Source organism: Desmodus rotundus, chromosome 8 (assembly GCF_022682495.2).
Source record: "Desmodus rotundus isolate HL8 chromosome 8, HLdesRot8A.1, whole genome shotgun sequence".
NCBI lineage: Eukaryota > Metazoa > Chordata > Mammalia > Chiroptera > Phyllostomidae > Desmodus > Desmodus rotundus.
In genome coordinates, this window is record NC_071394.1 from 16,001,172 (window position 1) to 16,012,952 (window position 11,781).

The following is an 11,781-nucleotide window of genomic DNA, read 5'->3' on the forward strand; positions in this document are numbered from 1 at the left end:
TTCCTTATTAAAGTTAGTTGCTTTGACTTCACGTAGGACAGACAGAAATTTCATTGCTCATTTTCCATTTGACTCCTGAACTAAATTAAGGTGCAAAGAATTTAAAAAGAAGATGTTTTAAAGTTCTTTTTAAAGAACTTAAGAAGAAAACATGAAGAGTTTCTGGGCATGGTAGGTAAAACTAAGCTGTGGGAAGCTGCGTTCCCCCCGTGCCCGAATCGCTGGGCGTGGAGCGGTCTGAGCGGTGGTCTGCTGGTGGCTGATCTCTCCAGTTCAGCAGGCTTTTAAAATGAGCTTTCCGAGAACTCGAGCATTTCTCTTTTCTAGCTATCTTAAATGTTTTTAACATAGGTTATATAGCATAACTTCCTATGACATTTACATTTTATTATCAATGAAATTTGGAGGTTACCTGATTACAAAGAAAAAGTTTCTGTTGCCTAGAATCTCATTTTCTGGGATTATAGCTCAAATGCAGATCATTTTCATTTTTCAAATCACTCGAGTTATGCTTGACTGTAAGACTTATTCTCTCCCTTTTTTAGAGCGTACTAATGAAACAAAGATCCTGGAGAGGGCCTGTAATTAGGGGGAAATGTATGAAATAGTCAATTTAACATTTATTTCTGACCACCAGGCTAAATTATTTTTAACACGCTTCACAGATTGAAAAAGGGAAGTATCACCTTTGAGCACATGTTTGAAGAAGTGCCGATTGTAATTAAAAATTCACATCTGATCAACGTCCTAATGTGGGAGCTTGAGAAGAAGTCAGCTGTAGCAGATAAACATGAATTGCTCAGTCTTGCTAGCAGGTAAGGGGCCCTGCCTAATGAAAAGTCCCTTTTTATCACTTTCTGCAAAAAGATTCTTTACTTAGACTCTAACCTATGAAACAAGAAGAAAATTACTTAAGCACATTTTGAGGTTACTAAGACATGTAACAACAACATGTAGTACTTGTCCTGCCCAGGAAAACCGCCAAACTGATAAAGTAAAACAGTGTTTGAATACCAATTAGCTCCTGTTCTAAGAATCCTCTGCTGCCTTTGCTGTATCATTTTTATTTTGATAAGGTAAATGCCCATGGGGAAGGGCTTTTTTTATTTGGCTCAGCGTTATTTATTGTATACCGCCCTCAGAGGCTTATGGTATTATGCCTGGGTGTTTAATAATGCTCGGGAGAAAAATAAAAATACCTTTTTGTTTTACTGGTGGTACTTGCCCTAGTTCAGATGCAGACTTTATTAGTAGAAAGCTTCCAGCTTGAATTTCCAACTAAAACTAGAATTTTGGGACCTGGCACTATCTTTTGCTGTCTTAGCGGTGACATAGTTTGCTCCTTGTGGCTGCTTTGGCGTATCTAGTTGCTGAGATTATTTATTACACGGGTAAAATGCTGACTGAAGTGTTGAAAACAAATTGTTTCCTTTATGGAGTTACTGTTTCTTTTCCCTTCATTTATTCTCTTAACAGAAATATGAACAGATTCCTATATGTAGCTCTTCTTCGAAGTCCTTTAAGCTTGATAGTAGTGATTGTGTGATAGTAGTGATTGTCGTGTGGCGGGTGAAGGCTAACACACCCATAGAATGAAATTAAATGGACAGAGTAGGTAAGCAATCAGTATGCATTTGTGGAATGGTTGAAAGAAACATTGTTTCCTTAAGGAATGGGTTTGGAATAGAAGCTCAGTTACTTAAGCAGATCTCTAGTTATCCCAGATGGAAGCTTGTATAACAGAATGATACAAAATTCTTTGCCATAAGACAAGTGGGATAAACCCAGAAGGACCAGAGAGCCGGATGTCTTCTGCACGCTCTGGGATGGCTAGACTCTGGGACCAGAGAGCCGGGTGTCTTCTCCATGCCCCGGGATGGCTGAGCTGGGGTTGAAGTGCCGCCTCATTGTGTGAGTGCACCACAGAGGCCAAGGGAGTCTTCACAGGAGGAGGAGGCGGCGGCAGCGGGGCAGTGAACCATGTGCGTGCGACAGCCAGGTCGCGAGGCTAATTTGGCACTAAAGAATGTGCTGTTTGACTGCGAGCATATATTCATAATAATCCTTTAATTTGTCTCTTTTAGAAGGTCTTATTTTTCTTTATTGCTTTTACAAACCCACTTGGCACACCTGTATTTAAAGCTTCGAGCTAAGAACCTTTCTCAGCAATGCAAAGTTACAATTTGATGAATTAAGTATACGGTTATATAGTAATTTTAAATTTACTACGTGAACGCTTTTGCTTACATAATTTATGTCTTCACCTTTTCCCAAGCTTCCCTTATGGAGCGTACAAAACGCACAGAGCCCGTCTGTGCTTTAGCGTTAGCAGTGAGCTGGCACGTGCTGTCTGTCTGTCCAGGGCATGAGTTGAATAGCCAAGAAAATGTTCCCAGTTCGCCATAGCTATCCAGATTGAGACAGATACTGTATTTTAGTTTTTATCTCCTGTATTTGTGTGGTGGAATCGGAGGTGGGGCCCTTTGCTTTTTCATGTGAAGTTACTTTAAGGGCACATTGGTGCCCCTGTTGGGAGAAGCCATGAAACAGCCTTGAAGCAGTGCTTATGCTAATGGACTGTTACGCTGACCGAAACTGATGATACTATTTTAAAAGCTTAGTTCATTTCAGATTTTATTTTGTAACGTTAATCAGGCCGGTTACCATAAAATTTTCTCTAAGAAGCCGCATGAGAAATCATTCTTAAGCAGCTCCTTAAACATTTTGTTTGGTCTTGCTTTTCACAACCCATATGTGGTTACCAGTTCTTTGATTTACCTGATAAATTTGTCTGTGCTGTGAATAAAACATGCGACAGTCCCTTTCATTTAAAAAGTTCTAATTTTTAATTTTATTAGATGAAAGTTCTGGTAATAGCTATTTCATAACAGCTTTTATTAATTTTTTATAAATGTGTTACATAAACCTTTAGCTTTTCACACATGAAAAAACAATTATTTTTATTTCCTCTTACAAAGTAAACTGAGGGTGGGCATCATACGAGGATAACAAGGGTAAATTGATACTGTAGCCAGAGCCGACTTATCACTGCGTGTCCTGGTTGACATCTGTTTAAGGTATCTGTGTTTGCTTCTTTTGTTTCCTTGGTAATAAGCGAAAAGGCTATTTTATTGAAACTCCTAACAGTAACTCCCTGTTTGAGTATTCTAGTTGAACTGGTACTGAAAAGACCCCCATAAAATTGCCCTTGGTAATGGACCTGTTATGTCCTGGTATCTCTGAAATAGTTATGTATTGCTGTTAATTCCTTTTTCATTGCAAATACTATTGTGCAGATTTTGAGTCTTTTTTTTTTTTTTTTTTTTTTAGTATTTCTTATTGGCTATATTTCTGAAGAGCATTATAATTATATAAATGTTATGAAATGTTTAAAGTCCACGCTGCCTGTGCTTTTTTGTGTTCTTCATATAATTACATACATGATATTAGTACTTTAAAGACATTTTGGTGGAGAGGTGAGTCTGTTCTAGTAGTACCTTTCTCAGTACTCAGATCAGTGTAGGCAGCCTCCAGCATTTAAGCTCTGGGAGCAAATGCGGTTCTTTCTCTGCCAATTACAGTAACTCGCCTCCAGGACTTTTTCTCCACTCCCACTGTGCACCTCTTTCTCACTGCCCCAGCCACCTGCCCCCAGGATTGATGCTCATCGCTCCCTTCTCTGGGTTCCTGTTACACTTAAACACACAAACGACTCAGTTAACAACTAACCATGTCGTGAATTATGGCATTTCTTGTATTTAATATCATTTTTAGGGCCTCAGTTCTTCACTGGTCAGAATGAAAGGACCAGGGTCTCCCCTTAGGCCACTCCCATCCCTGCCCCTCCTGCCCTTCCTCCTCACATGTCTTCAGTTCCTTTCTCAATGGGTTCTTTCCTCCTATATTTATTGCCCTGTTTTCCCAGTTTTAGAAAATCTTAGAAATGTTCACCTCTGAAGAAAAATTGAAAGAGGAATAATGCAGTGACACCCCATGACCCTGTTACCTGGATTCACTGGTTGTGTATCTCGCCACATTTGCACCTGCTCTCTAGACACATAAAAACCAACCAACCAACCAACCATGTACTTTCCCCCATAATTATTTGAAAGAAAATTGCAGATGTGACTCTTAACCCCTGAAGACTTGAACATGCACCTCTTAAGAATAAGGACATTTAAACTTGTTTCAGTCTCTCTTGTCTTAAAAATCAAAGTCCAAGAAAGAACATATTTTGACCTCATGCATCATTATCCATTTTCTTTCACCTTTTGCTTCATTTTATCCTTTTTTTAATAGTCCAGATTTTTAGCAGAATTTTATACAAAGAATAAACCCCACCATTTTAAAAAGTACAACTTACTGGTTTTTAATTAACTGGCAATGTTGCACACCGATCACCACTAGTTCCAGAACATTCTCATCGCCCTGAACAGAAACCCCACACTCATTCACCAGCCACTCCCCCGTCCTGCCTCCGCTGGCCGGCACGGGTTGCTTTCTGTCTGTGTGCATCGCCTGTTCTGGGCGTTTCGTGTGAACAGAACTGTGCAGTAGTGGCCTTCTCCGTCTGACGACTTGCACCTCGTACAGTGTTACTTATTGTTTAAAGTTTCGCTCACGTGTCAGCAGTGCGTGCTTCTTATGACTCGGCAGTATTCTGTTGTATGGATGAAGCACATTTTATCCATTCAGCCTTTGAAGGACATTTGGGGTTTTTGCACTTTTTGGCTGTTATGAGTCATGCAGCTGTTAACGTACATGTACAGGCTTTGGGTGAGCATGTTTTCATTTCTCTGGAGTACGTACTGAGGACTTGACTGGCTGGGTCCTCCAGTAACTCTGTGTTTAACTTTTTGAGGAGACACCAGGTGGTTTTTCATAGCGGCCGTGCCCTTTTTTCATCCCCACCACAATGTGTGAGCATCCCGGTTCCTGTGCATCCTCGCCAGCAGGCCTCAGTAGACTCCTACTGGATTTCCTGGTTCTGCTCTCCAGTGTGTTCTCTGCAAAGCAGCCAGAGCAGTCATTTTAAAATTTAAGGCCAAGCAAGTGACAGACAAGTAGAACTGCAGGGCACCGCTCACCCGAAGTGGAGGGTCTGGTTCACGGTGCTGCTGGGTGGCGTGTGGTGCAGCGAACATTCCCATGTGTGCTCGTCTGGCCTTGCTGGCCTGGTGCCGCGCTCCAGCCATGCCCTGTTCTTCTTACCTGTCTAGTTCTCGCCTCTCTCAGGCTGCTTCCTTCTCACCCTTTGCTTTCAGCCTCTCTTCTCCCTGAAGAGACATTCCTGCCATTCTATTTAAGTGTCTCTACTTCCCCTTCTTTCTTCCCACCCCCAATCAGTTGTAAGCTCAATGGAGACAGAGACGTGAATGTCTCTTTCCCTTTTGTCTCCGTTTGCCAGCACTGAAGCTGGGACGTAATAGGTCTCGAAATGAGTGAATGAGTACTCTTTGTCAGCTAGTGGGTTTTACAGCACACGCGCAGTAGCAGGCCTTACCGTGTGGTAGGAGATCATCGCAAGCAGAAGTCAACGACTGTGCTGGTCATTGTCTAGCCAGTGCATGGGTGATGTACATAAAGTGTTGGGCATCAGCATCATGTTACAAGATTTTGGTAAGTGAGCTGCAGTAGAAATTTCTGGAGAGGAAAAGAAGTACGAACAACTGTACCACAGATTCTAGGAAGGACAAGAGCAGAGGAGCCCTCTTCATTCGGCTTTGCAGAATAAATGCTGTCGTTGCTCTTTGAAAACCTGTTAGATAGAGACATCATATGCCAGAAGTCTTAGTCTGTTTGCATGGTCTTTCCTTTCTGTGGCTACTGATTTAAATGTTGTGGGGCACCATTTTGGGGAGGGGTTGCTAAGGAAAAGGGTTCAGGAGTACTGACTGACCTTAGGTTAAATTTGGTTGTAAAGAAAATAAATATGCATGTAGATATCCTGCCAGCTACGTTTAACAGTTCCTATCCTGACATGCACATGCTCTGACAGAAAGAAACTGAGCGTTTTCAGATGCAGAAGTTTGAATAACAAGCTGACTCAGAGCCTTTCCTCTACCCTTGCTTTTATGCGTACATGCATTTTACTCTTTTAGCAAATGGCAGATCAGTTTAATACCTCGGAACTCTTCCAGAGCAGTGGCAAACTGTAACTTTAAAATGTGACATGTCAGTATATTTACGTTTCAGCAATCATTTGGGAAAGACACTGCAATTGCTGATGGACAGAGTGGATGAAATGAGCCAAGATATACTTAAATACAACACATACATGAGGAACATGAGCAAACAGCAGCAGCAGAAACACCAGGTTGGTATTCCGGAAAACTTCAACAAACAGAATTCATTTCTAAATATGATGCTTCGAGAGTCATCTTCAAAATGATCTAAGTTATCTTTGATAAAGCGCTGACTTTTAGCTAGTAACTCTATATCATACTTTAAGACTATTTTTGTGTAGTATGTTTCTAATATATTACTTACAAGTTGTACTTAAAAATACCTTGCTTAAAGAGAGCCGGTATGTTAAGCTCAGATTGCAATGCCAAGGTTATACAAATAAGAGTTGCATTTATCGCGAAAATCGGAGGCAGAGAGATTCTGGAGTGTCACAGCTCATTTCTTTACTAACTATAATTGGTTTGGTAGTGGCTCATTGCAGCATAGTTAGCAATCTTCAGTTCATTTACAAAACTGAGCAATTGTGATTAAGAGCAAGCAATTTTGATAGGAGATAATAGACCAACTGCTGTGAAATAGATGGTATATTGCGGATAAAAACCCTAGAGTTACCTGAATATGCTCATATGCGCATACACTGCGGTGGCCATTTAACCTTTTCTTTATTAGTGTTGCCCGAAGGCCACATGATTTTCACAATTCCTGGGATATTATTTTTGGGCTATATTGCTCTGAAATGTTCTTAACATTTGATTCATAGATATGTCATCTCCCTAAAGAGATGTTGCGGCCATCCTACTTAAAGTGTGCATATGTGAAAGTGTTTGTGTGTGGCTACTTTGTTCATTAAAACATACTTTTCACTAGGTGTTATTAACAGTAGGATTAAGTGGTTCTGAGAATGTGGAATTAAAATTTTTTTTAATATCAGTGTTCATTTATTTAATGAAGTTTAAAATACTTTGTTTCTACCATTCTTCGATTATAAACACCCATATAAATCTATGAAGTATTTGAATTGAGAAAATGGTGGTAAAGGTGGCGATGGTGAAAATCTTGGATAAACTGGGGAAGAAAAACCCTGGGCCCTACTTGATTGCATTCATCTACGTGTCCTTCCTTTGGTTAAAGGACTCTGTCGGCCCCGGGTGTCAAACTGAAAATGGGTCCCCTGTGGGACAGTTGATTCTGGACACCAGTCTTCAGCTATTTCTTACAGAATTCTAATATACCTTAAAATTTTGCATTTGATGTTCATTCTTTCTTACCCATACCCGTGTCAAATATAGGGATCTTTGCAAAGCAAGTTACTCTTCTACTTTAGAAGAACTGCCTTTCCCTTGGTTTCGTAGGACCTCCATGAACTTAAAATTTGTGCTGCCCGCTTTGGCTTCTCATTACCTGATCTTTTAAGACTGTGTGTGGGATGTAATGTCCCCTGCTGTTGTAAGCAGTTCACAGTTATTAGCTCTTGCTTGTAATTTGATCTATACGTTTGTAGGTGACCTATCCGAGGGGTCCCAAACCCCCAATCCCCCGCCCCCAAGCTTAGTCACTGGCCTGTTAGGAACCAGGCTGCACAGCAGGAGGTGAGCGACTAGCCATCGGGGCGAAGCCTTGCATTACCGCCTCCGCCTCCTGTCCCCACGCCACCACTCACCCCATCTTCCACAAACTGGTCCCTGGTGCCAAAAAGGCTGGGGACCACTGATCTCTACCTTTATGTATATCCCCACCTTCTCTCTCAAGAATCATCGCAGTCCATAGTTTGAAAGATTTTGCAGCATTATCTGAGCTAATACTCATTCTTAGCTATAGACTTAAAGCACAGATGATTATCTGTATAGTAATAATAGTGATGATGATAATATGATAATGACCTCATCAGTATTGTTGCTCTATTGGTCAGTAGGGACAGAGTTGGAAGAATTCCTCCATGTGGTGGTTCATTACTGAGGTATTAAAGTTCAGATGACTTGTACTTGCAATGCTGTCATCGACCCCATTGTAGGAACGTTACTCCCCCTCACTCAACTAACCGAGCCTCTCTGACTTTTCAAGCCTCCTGTTTCTCACATAAACAGTTTTGTTTTTCTGAATCATTAGTTACAGGCTCTTAGAGCTCAGAGTGACACTGGCGTTTACAACAGAGGAATTTTCTTCTTTTGCAGTGTTTAGTCTCTTAGGAGCGAGAGGAACCAAGGGCTACCCTTTATAAAACAGATAGGAGTTCAGAGCAGTGGGGTTTTGCTGGTTGCATAAGTGAGAGAGTTCTTTTTTCCTCATCAGAGAAAAATGACCACATCGTTTTCCCTCTGAATTTTAGTATCAGCAGCGTCGCCAGCAGGAAAACATGCAGCGCCAGAGTCGGGGAGAGCCCCCACTTCCTGAGGAGGACCTGTCCAAACTCTTCAAACCGCTCCAGGCTCCGGCCAGGATGGACTCTCTGCTCATAGCAGGTACTGTTTGCCAGTGCAGAACCCAGCTGGTTTTTCTGTTCTTTAGAAAGCAGGCCAGGTGAGAGTGTGGAAAGAACAGAAAACATACGTCATAAAAGCTAGTACGTTTAAAATGGTCGAATGACAAATTGGAATCTGGTTCCTGTAATTTCAGAATTTAAGAATTTGCCAAGCTGTGTTATTTTCACGGTCCTTTCAGGGCCTCACCGTGTGTTTATACAGACATTTTTAGATGGCATTATAAACTTTTAAAAATGGGAAGGTTTTATTTGTTATCTTTCATGGAGAGTAAGAAAAAAAATTTACAATCTCATAGTGCAAAAGATAATTTAGCTGAAGCCATTTACTTGGTATGTTCTAGCACAGCACTGAGCCCAAGTCTGTGTGGGTGTTTGAACTGAGTTTTCTGACTTAATGAAGAGTGTTTCCCCTTAAATTGTAGCAACGTGAATATAATTCTGGGTGGACTTTCTCTTTCTCTGGAGATTTATTTAACACCTCCTTTGAGTGGTAGAGATTTTATTTCCTACACTAGGACTTGATTTTGAATGTCTAACATTCATTCACGGTCTTATTAACTATAAGTACCTTATTTCTATATAAATGTTGTTAAATGCTGTTTGGTACCATCAGCCCGTTGTCTCTGAGGCATTTATTAGAGTGAAAAGTCCTATTCAAAGAAAATCTGATCTTCCGCAGTTTCTATTGATATATTTTATTGATCTGTTTTTAGGGTGGGAGAAAAGTCTAAGTTCTGTAAAGCTTCTAGAACACATGTAAGTTAAATTTGGAATACCGAGACACGTTCCTTACTTACATGAGGCCCGGTGCAAACAGAATCGTTTCTCGTGCTTTGAAAAATACGTAACTGTTGGCAGCAGATGAGATCATTTAGTTGTGAGACTTAAAAGCAGTGCCGCAGTCCTTTCTTCTCGTGGATTCGGTGCTCTGGCTCCATTGTGGCTTTGAGGAGGGCAGGAGTCCTTCATGTTTCCAGAGCACAGACTGAAAACCGCTCCACCAGTCTGCGCCCGGGTCCGACGGGCAGGCTGGTTGCGGTCCTTCCTGCCTGCTGCGGGTTGCGGGTGCTGCTTTCTACCTGTGCGCAGCTGGGCTGAGCACGTAGTCAGTGCATTTTGATTGACAGCCACCATGTTCTTAACTGCTGACAACTTTTTTAAAAGTTGTAGTTTCCTTCTCTATGTAGCCAAGGGTGGAACGTTAGCTTAACTTCTACTCCATATTACCTGTAATGGAAAAGTAGAATGGATTTTTACATCCTTTTAACTCAAACCAAATACCGATGGTTCTGTATTATGTTGATTTCTTGTGTGATCAGTGTTCTTGTGTGGAACATTATAACCCACTCTCTCACTTTCCCAAACACACAGGCCAAATTAATACTTACTGCCAGAATATCAAGGAATTCACGGCTCAAAACCTAGGCAAACTCTTCATGGCCCAGGCTCTGCAAGAGTACAACAACTAAAAGAAGGAAGCTTCCGGAAAAGGAGTTAACATGGACTCTCAGGATCACACTGGGCCAGTCTTGGAAGTAATACATTTGTGTATTGAAGTCTTTCTAGCCTATAATAAAATATATATAAATAAAACAATCTTGACTGCTTACTCATTTGGTTTGAGACATAGTATACCTAGCTGCTTTCCTTCTACCTATTCATTTCCAAAAGATGAAACATCTTCACCAGAAGCTCAGGCCTCCAGGGTCCATCACCTTTGCTACCTCTGAGGTGCCACTTCTCACAGGTCAGTGCTGCTTGTGCTGACTGACTCCTTACCCAGAGGTCCTGGCACCCACTGTGGGTTCTAGCACCTCATTGATCAAGTGCCCGGGAAGCCCAGGCTTTGTGTCCTTGTCCGGGCACCCCTGCTCCCCAGGCCTGCAGTCGCTCCGGGTGCTTCCCAGAGGCCCACCTTGGGTTTTTTCAGGTGGCGGTGGGCTAGTGCTCGTGCCCATAGGTCACAAGGCACAGGAACTTGATGGAATAAATTACTTTACCAAAGGGCCGTATTTTGTATGAAAATGGAATTCGTTCTGTGTGTATTTTTAAATTTAGGATTTCATGTTTATCTTTTTCAAGCCATGAAATAAAATTCAGCTATTTTTTGAGTGAAGAAAAAAGATTTGGGCGGACAGTAGTACATTGGGGGAAAAACCAGTGATTGGTATTTGAAAGATCATCAGAGATCCCACTATTTTGTGTAATGCCCAGATCAGGTTTACCTGCTGGTAGAGGCACGCCTGTGATACTCAGGGCGATTTGGGCCTCCCCTTGAAGACTTGGACAACTGGGAGGATGACCAGAAGGAATGGATAAAGGGTAAGAAGGGCTGAGAAATCTTTTTCCCAACGATTTTGTTTTGGAGGCCCCACTGGGGGTCTGGGATCAGGCAGCTGGATTTGTACCTGGCTCTTCTCCCTCCAGTGTGTCCTTAGACCAGTTGCTTAACCTCACTTACCTCGTCCAGGTGAGAGGAGAGAGGAGACAAGTGTGTTAACCCCGTATGGTAGGTGTGAGTGTTAGAGAAGCTCACGGGGGTTTGGGGTGAAACAGCACAGTGGGTGGTACATAGCAGGCACTCGGTGAGTATTGTCTGACCAGCACATGGGGTTATTAGCAGGTTTTTGCTTTCAGAAAGCTCAGGTCCTCGATCATGCTAGAATCCAAACACTTGCTCACATATGTAATGCGTTTTCTAGGGTATATTCCTAGAAGTGTGCTTAACTAATCAAGGGTATTTAAAATTCGAGGGCCTCTAACCTGTATTGCCAAATAGTCTTTGAGAACGGGTACACTGATTTGCTGTCACCCACAGTGATTTCTTACTTGAGGACGACTGTGTCAGATGAAGGCGGATGTCGATAAACAAACTGGCCACGTGCCCACCCTGTGCGTGTATTCTCTGCTGACTCGTTTCCCTGCTTTCTCATCCCCTGGGTTTGGAAGTACGTCGTGGAGTTGAACAAAGCATGCCTGAGCAACAGCAAAATGAAGGAAAATAAGTTCAAACATAAGCTTAATTTCTGTTTTCCTCATGGTGTAAGGTTAATTTAACAAAATTCCGTTACTTTTTATAAGGCGTGATTTCTTGGGTGTAAGTTCCACATGCTCGT

The 11,781-nt window shown here is 41.8% G+C and overlaps 1 protein-coding gene across 1 annotated transcript in view; it reads left to right on the forward strand.

Annotated features, from left to right (window-relative positions):
* EIF3H (eukaryotic translation initiation factor 3 subunit H) overlaps positions 1-10,261 on the forward strand; it is an 86,259-nt gene extending 75,998 nt beyond the window's left edge. Inside the window, exons 5-8 of the mRNA XM_024572035.4 lie at positions 666-815; positions 6,196-6,316; positions 8,513-8,645; positions 10,037-10,261. Of these exons, the coding sequence (XP_024427803.1) occupies positions 666-815; positions 6,196-6,316; positions 8,513-8,645; positions 10,037-10,134 (502 nt within the window). The 3' untranslated portion in view covers positions 10,135-10,261. The remainder of the gene's footprint in view (positions 1-665; positions 816-6,195; positions 6,317-8,512; positions 8,646-10,036) is intronic.
* The last annotated feature ends 1,520 nt before the right edge of the window (positions 10,262-11,781 follow it).